Raw genomic sequence first — 14,915 nt, 5'->3', positions numbered from 1 at the left:
AGATACAGCAGTCGATCCATCTTAGTGGAAGCTGGGGAAGTTGTGAGTTTAGCCAGGAGAGTTGTGAGTTACCACCATCACCTCCTGTCACGACTGTTTTGCTCGTCGCTAGAACCGAGTCAGAAGTGACAGCCGCTCCCGCAGAACTTTGAGACGCTCGACTGACATCGACCGGTCCTCACGTATTTGTTCTGGGACACACTACGCGGTGCATGTCCAGGTCGGCGACGGCGCGACGACGCGGTACAAAATCCTGCGAGTCACCACTCATCTGCCATGACGGGCGGAATACGGGAGAGAACCGACCGTAGCCCAAACGCAGTTCAAGAGGACCGACCGGGCCCATGGAGAGTGCAGGAGGACCAACCAGATCCCCGACAGGACACATGATCGACCCGGGACGTGGAGCTCGGGTCCTGTTCGGGGGTATCGTGACATGCCCCGAGGACTTGCGACAAATAAAGCACACGCGGTTTGTGCAATGGTACTACCCGTCTACAACCGCTCCCTCAACGCTGTCGTTTCTCTAACGTCATCAGTTTATACCACGGCGAGGCGCATACACATGACCATGAGTAGCGCCGTGGTCTGTTGTTGGGGTTGGGGCCTAGGGCGGTAGCGTACTGCATCCAATAATGCTTTAGGGTATCGTTTTTGCTGGAGATCGATGAAGACCATGACCTGCTGTTTTTCTTACGAGTTTCTTTTTCATCAGCACCGATGCAAAGGTCGTGTCTTCCTCGATGCCAACATTTGTGTCATACACGGTAACGCATGATTATTGGAAACAAAAAATTAGACGAATAAAGACCGCACATTGCAGTTGTCACTGCTACTTTAACTTATCAGTGCGACAAAGGAATAACGTGATCACCGAATTCGGGGTTCAAGGCCGTTAGCACAAAGCTAAGCAGCACATAGATTCAGATTGTCAAAGTTCAGTCAAAGTTCCCTTATAAAGACAAAGTTCTAAGTCTAATTTAATCATCGTCTTTCTCCCCGCCAGCCCCGATTCTCATCCCTGCAGGAACAGCGTACCACCGGCGGCCTATGCATTTCCGGCAAACCGGCGCCTGAAAGGTTCGTGCAGCCAGCCGGCGCCTGCAGTTCCGCTGGCCCCAGTCATACCCTCAGAGACCCGGCTACAGAGCGAGAGTCCGTGACGTCATCAGGCTGACGAAACTATCCCTAGCTCAGAAACATAGAGCACACCATCACCGCCCCCGACAATATACACCCAGCCCCCGCAGCCACCGACGCTGCCAGCCTGCCTGCCATTAGGTATACGAGTATCTGCAGATACCGCTGTCGACCTCTTAGTGACAGAGCAGTGACGTAAGCTGTCGTTGCAAACACTATGTCTAGCGCGAGCACAAACTAAAATCCCAGGACGGACGACTAGAAGAGGTGGAACAAAAACGAAATGTATGTTGTGAAGGTGAATTTTCACTTCAACAAACGCGCTCGAAAGCCGCCGAGTGCAGACGTAAAACAATACGTAATGCGTTGGCTAATCAAGAAAACGACGCAAATCTTGGGAAGGAAAACTGATAGCTACCAAATAACAAAGGCAGAGGCGATACGTTATATTTCCTATATCAGTAAACAACATACGCCTCACCAAGGACTTAGAGTGGGTGCTTGATAGACTGATATTAGTCGAAACTAAGAGGGCTTTAGTCATCTGGCACCAAAGGCACCGTCGGTCATCAAGCGATAACATAAACACGCGGTAGCTGCGCCTAGGTCATAAGCATTTGTCGCTGATGGTAGGGACATGGCAGGCGGCCAGCCGATCGGTCAAAATTAGTCGGTAGACACAGCGGCTGGTGAGAGCCGACATAGCCCGACACCACCAGTCATAACCCCTACAAACTGCCAGGCGGCCGCCGCAACCGGTAAAAACACACAGTGCGAGAGAGATGATTCAACAGTCATTTATCACAGGCGAAAAAAAGCTATGAGAGCCACCAAAAGGCCCGCATTATGCGTAAAAATGCAGCCGCTTCCTTGCTGCACATTGAGGCCATTCTGCATGAAGAACGATCGATAACGTATTCGTATCGCCTGCGTCGCACTTTTAGGATTACCGTAAAATAAAAAGTGACGGCATAAGATAAGATGATTTTGGTACAATCGATATAGGTCACAACAAGCAACGAAAGAGGTCATGGATGTTGTAAGGGCGCAAGGGAAAAATAGCATTTATTATTGTTTACTTCGACAAACTTAGATGCGCCATGGGGAATTGCACTTACCTCAATGCAGAACTGTGCCACTAGCTCTTCCTGTCAGGTGCGTTGCCGACGAAGTTCCTCTTTCAGACAAACTGAAAAGACAATATTATTGCATTAATGCCACCTTAAAAACGAAGACTATGGGCTCCATCCTAATAAGTTTCATAAATATGTTTTATGTGCCCGCACAATGAGTTAAAGTAAGGATCCAGTGAAGCAACTAGCAAAACCTCGAATTTCCTAGTTACAGTCACAGAGATGCAGAATGCAGATCTTTCATTTATTTTGGCCCCATACCATATTATAAGATTTACGAGATCTGACCGTATTCATCACTGATCATCTCACCAAGCGAACAAAATGACGACCTGAATTGATCTCCTTGGAGTTTTCTTTTCTTTTCAAAACATCAGAATTTTTTGAAAACCACAGATAGCATCGTAAAAGTACATAACAGACAAACATTTTCCGGACATCTCACATCATAGACAAAAACTTCCATACATAACACGTTTTTTTTTTTGCCAAACACACAATGTGGTGGTAACCCAACCACACAGCCCCTCATCACCAAATCACAGTTCACTTTCCCCTCGTATCAATGCTCACGCAACGGCACCCAGTTCCTACCCACGCTCAAATGGAGCTCCGCAATCATAACTCCAAAAACGCACACCATCGTGAAAAAAGTAAACAAAAGTAAATAATCTCATTGGAGTTTGGTGGCGATCAGTGTCTTACAAACGGTCAGATCACAGTTTTACACACATTTTCATCTACGCAGTTTCTAACGCGACATATTCGTTGTCACATGCACATTTAGTAGTGGTATGATCCACACTCCACAGTGCCCACTCAGAGCGCAAATCTGGCTATCGCCGTAAGCGTCCTGCCATCTGGTGACGGGTTCGCAAGCTATTGCAGGTGGCGAAACGGTCGCCTCCAGTCACAAACTCCCGAAGAACGATGCTTTACGATGGTTCGCTGACCAACAGAGGCAGGCATCACGCACGGGCAAATGCAAATTGATGGCCTTCAGGCAGCTTTCATCACTAGAGAGCGACTGAATCCAATGTTCAATGAATTCTGATACACCCAACTCATTCAAAGATGTATATAACAATTAACATCCATATGAATTAGGTGACCAAAAAAGCTCATGTCAAACATCTAAAAAGGTTGGCGTTTCATGTAACAGAAAATTTATACCTATAACATCACAAAATGTTAACCATCCATATTTCAAGCAGTTGTTCAACAATGTTGATGCCTGAACAATTAATTAAATTCACTCAACAAGTCACATAAAGTAACTTAATTCATAATGCACAAATAAACTCCAATCAACAACCCATCAACATCCGGCTCTCTTTCATCAAGTTTGGTCATGGGCCACTTGCACATGTAGATCCTCATCCTCATCCATCCAGCACAATAATGGGAATGATTCTGATTCTCTCAGAAACTATAGCAAAATAAAATGCTTAATAATTTCATTAAACTGAAGAATACCAGCTGTCCTGTTCACTCTCTAGTCTTCATTTGACCTATAGGTAGTTTAAAATTTGTCAATGTGGTAATGACTGATGGCTGAAGTGATGGGTGTGAACTGTGAGAATCCCCATTAAAGGAAATAGTTCACTTTTAACATGGGGTTTTGAACTGGAATAGCAGTTTCGTAGCTTGAGCTGAGACTAGCACAAATCAGGAGCTTTTACGGCTCAATGATCACCCTAGACGAAGATATTCCATTTCTCGTTCCGAAAGAGTGCCTTGCAGAGGAATGTGTGCCTTGCACAGGAATGCAGCCACGTCAGCGTCAGCCAATCAGCATGCTGCTTACAGCCAATGCAGTATGCGTAGGTTTGAACTACGCGATATGATTGGTCAACGCGTAATAAGCTTCCGCGTCAAACATTATTTTACGTAGAATATAGTTCGTCCTATATTAAAATATAGAAAAAAATGTTTTTATAAAAAGGTTTTATTTTATTTCATGATCATTTTGAGCATAAAAAATCATAAATCAATAGCAAAATACTAATTTCAGGAAAGTGAACTGTTTCCTTTAAAAGAAAATGGCAGAGTAGGTGGCAATTCCAACACTGTCTGTGTCTCCAAAGTATGAACCTAAGGGTAGATCTACTCACACTGGTTGGGACAGGGAAAACAACTTTTAAATAGGTACCTAGCTTTTCTCATAGAGTAATGCACTTTTAGACATGAACTCAGAAGTCTAACTAGACCTGCTCTTACCTAGGACTAAGAGATCTCAAAGGGAAAAATTAAGAACTGTGAGCAGATTCCTATGTATTGCAAAACATAAGAACTTCCTTAATAAAAAACTCTACAATTTTTTTCCTTAGTGTGGTTGGATTCAGCAGAAGGGGCAACTGCACCAAATTTCTCTCCTCTGTACACCTGCGGGCTGCCGGTGGCAATGGCAGTAGTACCTACATAATAGATGGTCACACTAAACCCTGGAGGATCGTGTCATGTATCATCATTAACCTCATTTTTATCTAGGCTCACAATCTTGAAGGGGAAGGGGAGCCTGACGGCTTGCCGTGCAGCTGTGCAAACTGCAATTGGTCCATAATTAAGAGGTATTGTAAAGTAAGCTTCATTTAAAAGCTCCTTGAAACAATGAACTTGCCATTTGAACTTCAAACTGACCCATTGTCATCATCAGGACCAAAATTGTGCAAAATTTTGTCTTTTTACTCGTAAGCAATCAATACCTCTATGAAATGTTATAAGAATACCGAAAGGTTGAAAAACAAAAACAAGTTTAAACAAGGCAGGTAGGTAGGTACCTGTTTCAAATTGATTCGATCAAAGTTCGGACAGCAGACTACAGGACATCTATTAATATCTTTCAGCAATAAAGCATTTGTAAATAAACAATTAAATTATCAAACTCATGGGATTTCGAATTTCAATGCTGATGCTGATGCAGATTGAATGTTTGTGTTCCTCTTCTTGGTGGAGATAAGGGATTCAATGTTGATACAGCCTTAAATGTAGATGCAGGTAACAATAGAATACGTACCAAGATGGAAATGATCAAGGCGATCAACATGGCCCTATTGATATAATACCGAAATAATTAAAAATTGCACAAATTCCACCGTGCCAAGGCAGTACCGCCATTGGCTAAAACGGCTAAAACAATGATTTTCGCGAACAGATGAAAGAACATGACACATAAATGTCTTACGCGTCTGACTAAAGAAATTGCGCACATGAGACAATCAATTATCCTGCTGTCAGCATTCACGGGCAGTGATCGCAATTTTTCATTGGTCCTTCAGTCTGATAACGTTTTTGCGTTTTTGGAGAAGTTTTTCGCTCGAAGCATTTTCGGGGTATTTGGAGATTGCAACACCAAGCGTCATTGGTAGGTAGCACGGATCAGGAGATTCGTGAATAGTTATCTGCTGCTAGTTTGGCGGACATGGTTCAAATCTACCAAGGCTATGACCAAGGCCTATATACGGCCTTGGTTCAAATGGCCTCCTCCGGCATGCATATTGTTATCCCCACCGAGACTTTGGTCGGTGTTTCAAAACAGTTCAAGTTGCGTTAATCGTAAAATGAGACTAATGTGCCCATCATGGGCATAATTAAGATAGCCCTTTTAGAAGTAACAGGACCAAATGCCCCTGCTGTCCTCAGTTCCCTGTCCCGTGTCCACCTTTCGCGCCAGTGTCGCCAGTCAAAAGACAATAATTCAATCATTGTGGTCATCACTCAACACCATCAACCAGCGCCACAATGAGCGTACGTGGTTAGCGTGAGAACGAGTTTAGCAGCCGAACTGAGTTGGAGATGAATGGTATTCAGGGCTGAAAAGACGAAGCACACATAGTAAGTATGATGCTAGCGAAATCTATTAACACCCCAGTAGGCCATTGATGAACATTCACGCATAAGCAAAAACACACGATACCACAATAGTGATGTAGCCGAAGGGAAGCTCACCTCACATTGAGACTACGTGACACTTGCATTGCGATGGTTAAAGCGCTGATTACATGACATTTACCACACGACATTCAATACCTAGTCGCAAATTAAATGTGTCAAATACAGCACTTATATATTATTCCATAGAGTGAATGTACTACCGTTAAGTGATCGATAATGAGTGCCGAAAACCTCTAAGGTGGGTAATAAAATCCAAACTATGACTTAAACCCGACCGAACAGACGCTGAAAGACCTCTTGGACGAAAACCCTATGACAATCGGCGGTAAGGTGCGGACTTTGACCGCTTAGTTCCACAGTTTGACATTTTTCAGATTGGACAGTACCTATTGAACCCCGTATCATAAAGCACGGGTCACATGTAAACGATGATTTATCCGCAGTGCTATGGTAACCTCTCACGGCAAACAGGCTGTGAGCCATACCCGGCTACATCGCGAATCGTCCACACCCGCGTACACGCCACAGCTCACAGTGCTCGGCCACAGGTGAATGAAAGTCCAGGCGCACAGTGACAGGCGCAAACCCAGCGCGCAGGCGTCCAGTGTGGTTCACAGAACTTCGCTTCGAATGGCACGCTTTTGCGTAGTCTCGTACCAGACACTTTGGAAAAACGTTAACTTATGTTCGTTACTTATGAGCTGTGCAAAGGAGTCGATTAGAGCCCTGCGCGGTCAGTGCCATACAAGATCGATTGGAAGCAATACCTCTCCTTTAGCTAACACAATGAGTCAAACTTGTCTTGCCAATTGCTGAAGTCTATTTTTGTTGTATACTGGAGATTTCGGAGCGCCTACTAGTGATCATTTTGCACACATGGAGACGTTTATAAGAATTCCACGTCGATTTATCGTCATTTGGAGCTCAACAGATTTCGGCATTATTGTTCCTTTCCTTTTGGACGTAAAGTTCAATAATTAATCGAGGACCTTTCGATAGCACGTCACGAATTCAAATTTCATCCCTTTCTCTAGAATGAAAGCCTGGAGCATGTCCAACTGCATTCAGATGAGCTAGAATACGCTTTTTACTTTTTTAGGTAATGGTTTGATCTACAAAGTTCATAACTGAGATGACCTGGTGAACCTGAGCCCCTTCCACGACGCTGTCACGCGTTTTGTTGGACCACCGACCGCGCAGGGCTATCATCAACTTGCCGAGGCAACTCCTAAATTTCCCTTACCACCAAACCTAACACCCCACAGTTCGTTAGCCCACCACACTGGACCTGCCGCCGCCGGACCCCCGGTCACGTCCCTAACTACCCGTCCTACCAGCCCCGCTCCCGGGCGCCGGTCAGCTGTCGCGCAGCAGCTCGGGCCGCTCGCGGAGCACGCGCTGCCGGTGCTCGGCGCTGAGCACAGCCGCCAGCACGGGCGCCACCTGGCGGTCCACGTCCTGGCGCCAGCGGCGCAGCCGGTCCCGCTGACGCTGCTGGTCCAGCAGGTCGCTGGCGATCGCCCGGTCGTAGTCGGGAGCCGCGTGAACGGTGGCCAGCCGGTCACCAGAGAGAAATCGTACCTGTGGACAAAGCAAGGATGGGTGGAGGTTAGATGTCAGATATGGAGCGAGAAAGGGAAAAATATGGATTTTACGTAGACTGTCACGCATATAACAAGTTGCCAACTACATCTGTTGCTACAGCCATGGTGACCACCCCTGGCAAGCACAAATAACAAACATGAAACCTTACAATAATAAGAGCTCAACAACTTACTAAACTAGTATGTTTTCCCAGCTCCAAAGGTTACTCCAGTAAAAACATAACAGTGAGCCGCCTCCATCACCAATCGAGCCGCCGACGCGCTACCTACCCTGGCCTCTCTGTTGGGCTGTCGGGGCGGCGCGGCGCACCAGTCCACCAGCTGCCGGTTGGCCTCTGCGATCCTCTGGTGCAGCGTGCACGTGCCGCCCGGAGAGCTGTGGCACGGTTCACACTCGTCGTCGCTGAGCTCGTCGTCGCTCGAGTCTTCCGGCTCGCTGTCACTGGGGTCTGTCTCGGCCGAGAGACCTGAGTCCACCTGATCGGCGGCCGTGGGACCAAACACTGCCGGAGAGAGGGGTCATAATGTCAGACAGTACTGCCGGCACCGTCAGATATTGGAGATAATTCCCCGGTACTGTCAGATACTATCAGATACTTCCAGTGCTGTTAGTTGCCGTAGATGTCAGCAAGGCACTGTAGATCTACAGTCAGGGGGAGGATTTATCATTATGATGGGAGGTAGATTATTTAATTGGCATCGCCAGGCACTGGGGGGAGAGTCTGGCATTGTCGGAAAACGGATTGTGAAACTGTGAATATGACATACTGCGCAAAACACTAGCTGGACAGGCAGCGCTTGCTAGTCGATGTAGATAACATAAGTAAGCGAAAATGCTATGCGCGTCATTTTAACAACACTAGAGCCTTCCCTACACGCAAAACGCTGGAGCGCGTCCACCTAAGTACAATAGCAGGGAAAACAGCACTGGGGCACAGTTCGCCACCAGCATGAGCGCAACCAGTGCTGTCGAAACAGCTCGTGTGACCACGGTCGTGTGGTATTGCGGAAACAAGATAAACGGGACAAACAAAGGCAGCCATGACTTACAACATGACGAAAGACTGAGACACTTCTTTGACATCTTTTCTCATGGTAAATAAACGCATGAAAATGTGACCGATAAGTAAACACTGAAACATAGCGCAGGACATAAAACCATGGCTAAAGCGACTGATTTTTGGCCCGACGTCAGGCTCTCGGCGAAGCCATCGCAGCACCGCACTGATGCTCGACACTCCCAGGTTACAGTAAGACATGTATAATGTGCTGTGTTGCCATGCTATGAACATGACTAAGTACATCTAAGTATAATGTGCTGTGTTGCCATGCTATGAACATGACTAAACAAACTGATCGTAATGTGTCGGTTTTATGGACCCCTCCCCTTCCCCCGATTGCATTGGTCATCGGCGAGGAAAACATGGGAAACATGCAGTGAGTCGTTGAATAAACGTGACTGATAACAGCGATGTTACTACTATGCGATACTGATAGAGGTAAGGTGCTGCAGCTAGAGGCACCAGACCCACAAGAAAAATATCAGCAATTGCGTGAAAAAGGGTAAAAAGAAGGCCTTAAGACAACGATATGTTTCGGAGTTGGCAGATAAACAAGCCGTGTCACTCCACAGACACACGTAACGAAACATTTATATAATTTTTCAAGACAGCCATGGATCGTAAATCGGTAGAGCGAAGCCAAGCTAGTAAGTGAGTGCGTAAGCATAGGAGACTATAGCAATTCCAATAATTCGTGCGTTTTTGGCGCATAATCAGTTTGAAAAAGAGAAGCGGTAGGATTATACGGGAGGCATTAAATCACAGACCACTGCAAAAGTATATGGTTAGCATAGATACATAGGTCTTTACTGAATGTGTCACAAAAGATGGCTATGAAAAATCAAAAGGATTAAAATAGACCGGGCGAAAATGGTACTAGTAAATAACACATTCACGCAGAATGCTTATAAAGTACATACACAATCTCATTTGATCGTCACCAAGTGTACAGACCGCATCGGGCGCACTCACCTGGCGTTCGAGGCGGCGCTGGCTCCGGCGCCCCACGCGGTTCGTCATCAGCGTCATCGGCGAACATAATGAAGTCATCGCCCGAGTCGACCGAGCTACTGGGCAGAAAGGTGGCCGCCGACGCGTCCCACTCCTCGTCACCGAGCGTCGAGTCGTCGTCGCTCGACTCACTGCTCGAGTCGTCACTGGACTCAGAGTTGGCTGAAAGAGAGGACGACGAGCGGCAGCTCCGCCACCGGGCGGGGCTGGTCGCCGCCGGCGTGGAGGGCTCCGACGGTACGTCCATATCGGAGGATGCTGATGATGAGGGCTGTCGCGAGATCACAGTGGTAGCCGCCGGGGGAGGACAGCACGCCCGGTCTCTCGGCAGCGGCTCGGTGGGACTGGGACGCCGCAGTTTCGTCGAGTCACTGCACTGGACCGGCGAGGGGACCCGGTTCGCCAGAGCACTGGCGGCATGGATGGAGATGGAACAAATGTCGCGGATCGTGTTCGGCATATCAGCCGGTAAGGGCCGGTCACCGTTCGGCAATGAGTTCACCTTGCGAAACAGTCGCGTGTTCGAGTCACTGGCGGGTATATCACAGCTGGTGGACGGCAGCGGCGGCGGCTGCTCGGTCTTCTGCGCGGGCGCGGCGGTCTCCTGGCCCGTCTGCTCCCCAGTCTCCCGGCACTGACCGGCCGGTGGAGAGCAGTGAGGGTGGATGGCCGAGCCGGCCGCCGCCTCCGCCCGCGGCCCGGTCACGGCACACCGACTCGCCGGCTGCCGGTCGGCCTTGGCCGGCTTCCCGTTCAGGGTGCTACTGTTGGTCACGGTCACCGGTCCGCCGCCGTTCACGTGAGCGGGCCGCGCTCCCCACCGGCCGCCCCGTGAACGGTACAGCCACGGATACTTTCTCGGTCCCGCCGGCGGCGGCGGTGGGTAATCCAGCGGCCACATCGGCACTCTGCACCCAAATGCCTGCATTGGAAACGAGTGAGCGGCGAGCCGGTGGCCGTCGCTCCAGAGCAGCGAGCCGCTGCCCAGCTCGACCGGCTGACGAGGGAAGAACTCCTCGGCGTCCGGGTTCAGGCGCGGGTCGTGGTCCGTGTGACAGTAGCCGCAGCTCCTCATGTTCCGCTCGGAGGGGATACACTTCAGCTGCAGACTTGACAACGGCTTCGCGATGCTGATACTTTGCGTTACAGACATTAACTTTTCTTTCATTTGCCATCCACTTGTTACAACCAGCATAAACCCTCATTCGGATACTGAAAAAGAAGGAACAATGTAAATATCAACAATATTAGTTCATTGGTGATGATAAGAATGGTTTGCCTTCTATGGCCCCAAGATTCTGGTGGTTCTTGACAGGCGAGTGATGTGATGAGTGATAGCTATAGCCTTTTAATTTTGACATGTTGAGTGGCAACTGATGACCATAACTCACTCCTCTCAACAGAAAAAGTGCCAGTGTTCTTTCACCTCATCCATCATAAGCTTGAAAAGATCATTAATCAATAATTTTGTCAATAAAATGTAGGTGATTAATAGTCTGCTGATTGATCCTGGCATATCTATTCAGTTGATCCTCATAGATATGCTCATTGAAAAAAAAAACATGAACAGGTGATGAAATAAAAACATAAGATATTGGTAATTAGAAATTACACATAACTTGGTTATTTGGTAAGTAGGTACCTAGATCACATATGGTGTATACTATTACATTTCACCTCATCTGGTAAGGGAATGGCCAACCTTATCTGCATGAAAACACAAAATCTAAATACTGTCTTATCTCCATAGAGGCATTAAATCTGCCCAGCTGACATATTAAGTTCAGTCAACTATTTAGATATGTTAGACCAAAAACCAGTCTCCGTCACTCTCTGCCACACCTCACAAAAAATGTAGCTTGAAAGGGCATGCTAATTCAATTATAAGGCATACGGCATACATAAAAAAAATCAAACATAGCCTGATCTAGCAGCACTGAGCACCTACTGTACACCAACCAAACAACTATCCTCTGGTCTAATGCACAAGAAGGGTGAACAAATTGGTAGTCATAAAGCAGGTAGTGTCACACTTTTGTTTTTGCAACCAAGAAGAGGTGCTATGCCCGGAGATAGAGGTTGTATAGTTTGTAGGTTTTCGGTTGTAGGTTTTAGGTAAGGTTAGTTTAGGTTAGTTTTGTGGCTGGGAAGAAGCATCTCTGGATCTAGCACCTCTCCTTGGTTGCAAAGGCAGGTGTGATGCCTACTTTATGACTGCCAAAAATCCATTAAAACTATTTTAACAAATTTGATGGATGATTCTTAATACTGTTTGATCAACATTGATTGTCAGTGTTACCAAATGTGAAGTTTCTTCTCAGTGGTGAGCTTCATAGTAAGTATAGTTGAACAATGAGAGGCCAAGCAATGCAAATAACTGATGTCTGACACTCATATTTCGTACGTGAAAACTTGCAGCATGGGGCATCCCGATTAAGCTGAAACTTAACAGCGCTTTTGAGCTTCGGACCTATCCCTTGAAAACATCAAGTAAGCTTGGCAGATTTCCGAAAGAAAAAGTAAAACTGTCATAACTTCTGTACCAGTACAAAGAGGAACCAGCATTCTTATAGCACGCGTCTCACATGCTGCCACCCGTTTATGAAAAGTCTCTAAGTCTAGACTCTTCGTTTCTTGAGATATTTACACGAATTTCTCTTTAGGTTGTAGGTTTGTAGGTTGTAGGTTCTAGGTTTGTAGGTTGTAGGTAAGGTTAGGTCAGGTTAGGTTATGTTTTTGTTTTGTAGAACACTCTAGAGATTTTAATAGCAAAATTTGAGGAAATATCTCAAGAACTGGAGAGTGTAGAGACTTTTCACGAACGGTGGCAGCATGTGAGACGCCTGCTATAATAATACTGAGGTACCTGCCAAGGGAGGGCAAACTATGCTAAAGAAAAAATCAATTCACAAAGTATTTATTAACAGCAAGACAAAACCAACACTGTACAGTTAAAAAGGAAAATTGATAATTATATAAACTGCCTTGATCCGCCAAAACGGAATGCGGCAAACATGGCGCAGATGAAAAACATTACAAATACAGTTAAATCTTTCCAAAAACATCATAGTCTAAACAAGCTTGGAGGGAAGGTGAGCAAGACGTCGGATTACAAGTGTTATTTACGAGGAATTACCAAAAATACTCACATTAAAGGCACGAGCCCAATATTGTTCAACACAGCAGCTGTGGCGCACAAGAACAAGAATGATGAAATATCTGCATGCAGCCTAAAAAAACAACAGCGACTGTCAGCGTCAAAATGACGTCATTGGAAATCGATCGTTTTTCTTATATAACTGCTATAAGCGTAATATTCTTTTTTTCTAGCTAATTGTAAAATTTCTGACGGTTTTTAAATCAGATGTGAATGCTTACGAACAAACTAGCTTCAGGCATAGCAAATAATCTACAATAAAATTGTATGACGTAGCTATAACTGTATGGTATGACTTCAATTGCTAACCGTCTGCTTACTGTTGGGCTGTCGCATATTTACGTCTGGACAACGAGTTGCGGGGAAAAGTGCTGATTTTGTTGCAGTTTTAGGAGCCGGTGATTAGGCTGGATTTTTGGGTTACTTTTTCGTTCCGATTCATGTATTTCATAGTGTTTGGCTTTTGAATATTTTAGTTCTTTCAGATAAATATTACTTGCCTTACAACTTTTGTAAAAACGTTTCATTTTTTATAAGCCGACCTTCAGAGTCCTAAAAATACATCAGCACTACAATCATTGTAAACAAACAAATGGAGCACCACTTGGCTTTGTTCCAAGACCATTTTTTAGTTTATCTGGTGGTTTTCTTGCTCTTGTACGTCGTTTTGTTGCATGTTTTGAATCCCTTAAGATTGACTTATATCATATTTAAGAAGCATGTTGACTGAAAACAATCTGAAGTATCCAGCAGGCTGACAGAGGTGCAACAGAGGTCCTGACTACTGAGCAATATCAATATCAAGTTACAAGTTATGAAATTTTGGTTGATAAACGCAAGTTGATCGGGCTCATATATCAGCAAGAAAAAGTAAAATTAAAAGAGCTTATTGTCCAAAAACAAGCTATAATATTGCAGACCTTGGAGCAATACCAGTTGGGCAAACTAGACTTTTGGAATCAAAATATGGAGGCATCAATAATTTGATTCTGGTGGGAGGAGCCATGACCAAATATGGGCATGGAATCAATTTTTTGATTCATTTGGGTACACTTTTGACTTCAAATGAATCGTTACGGTTGAAAAAAGGCCCATGACGGTGAGATTTTTCTTTTAAAAGGTAGAAAAATGTGGTAGGTTTGCAAAAAGTGTTACCTCAAAGCTGAGAAATTGTCCCTTTGGCCTTGTGAATGGGAAAAAGACAGAGCCACTGTCCATCACGTAAAAGCTGTTTTGAGGAAATCACACTGTATGTTATTTTTGTATCATGAATCACATACTAACCAATCAGTATTTGTGTAAAATGGCAAAATGAAATTTTTAAACCCCTAATTATCATTGTTGTAGTGCTTTTATATTATTTATATGGTTTTTACCTGTTGCTTCAGTTTTTGTATTCTTGACATTTAAAAATTGTGAATTGTTATCAAATGTAGTGAAGGTAAAGTACAACAATGCTATAGGTATCAGTTGTGGTGCTGAGGATACCACTAAATGAGAATAATAGCAAGATAAATGCTGTATTCTTGCAAGTCATTGTTGCCTATCTGTTAACATTACCTGTGAATCAAAATAATGATTAGCCAGCTGAACGGGAATCAATATTATGATTATCTGTTTAAAGTGAATCAATTCCTTGATTGCCTTTGACTACCTATATAATTCAAATTGTTATGATAGGAGCAATATTATTTTGCTTAGGAGATAGTTCAAGCATTTCTGTTCAAGATCAGGCATGCTCCTTCTTGAAACACTCTCTTATTTTTATGTGATTAGTAAGTTAGAAATGGTCTGCATTTATGCCCAAAAGGAATCAATCTTTTGATGCCTCCATATTTTGATTCCAAAGGTCTAGTTTGCCCAACTGATACCTACTGAAGAGCACACTGAGCAGGATCATGCCAGAAAATGTTGA

General features: G+C 45.1%; 2 protein-coding genes across 11 annotated transcripts in view; both read right to left on the bottom strand.

Annotated features, from left to right (window-relative positions):
* LOC122364579 (apoptotic protease-activating factor 1-like) overlaps window positions 1-5,467 on the bottom strand; it is a 41,642-nt gene extending 36,175 nt beyond the window's left edge. For 3 of the 10 annotated variants that reach the window (XM_043335095.1, XM_043335100.1, XM_043335103.1), the window contains exons 1-2: window positions 5,290-5,308; window positions 2,259-2,329 (exon numbers count right to left, since the gene is read on the bottom strand). The gene's annotated coding sequence lies outside the window, so the exon portion shown is untranslated. The other 7 variants (XM_043335113.1, XM_043335110.1, XM_043335105.1 and 4 more) reach the window with 7 other exon arrangements.
* Window positions 5,468-6,114: 647 nt separating this feature from the next.
* LOC122364578 lies at window positions 6,115-13,093 on the bottom strand. The gene is made up of 4 exons (XM_043335094.1): window positions 12,993-13,093; window positions 9,805-11,055; window positions 8,042-8,274; window positions 6,115-7,748 (listed from the first exon to the last, which is right to left on the bottom strand). Exons 2-4 carry the CDS (start codon window positions 11,036-11,038, stop codon window positions 7,524-7,526), a joined length of 1,692 nt encoding a protein of 563 aa, XP_043191029.1. The 5' UTR covers window positions 11,039-11,055; window positions 12,993-13,093; the 3' UTR covers window positions 6,115-7,523.
* Between the last annotated feature and the right edge of the window lie 1,822 nt (window positions 13,094-14,915).

Source organism: Amphibalanus amphitrite, unplaced genomic scaffold, assembly GCF_019059575.1.
Source record: "Amphibalanus amphitrite isolate SeventyFive unplaced genomic scaffold, NRLGWU_Aamphi_draft 000684F_arrow, whole genome shotgun sequence".
NCBI lineage: Eukaryota > Metazoa > Arthropoda > Thecostraca > Balanomorpha > Balanidae > Amphibalanus > Amphibalanus amphitrite.
This window is presented reverse-complemented; position numbering and strand designations above follow the sequence as displayed.

Coding starts and splice junctions, on each gene's coding strand:
- LOC122364578 (XM_043335094.1), bottom strand. CDS start 11,038: ATGCTGGTTGTAACAAGTGGATGGCAAATGAAAGAAAAGTTAATGTCT. Junction 8,275..9,804: donor AGCGCCGCCTCGAACGCCAG/GTGAGTGCGCCC, acceptor TCTCTCCGGCAG/TGTTTGGTCCCACGGCCGCC. Junction 7,749..8,041: donor AGCCCAACAGAGAGGCCAGG/GTAGGTAGCGCG, acceptor CTTTGTCCACAG/GTACGATTTCTCTCTGGTGA.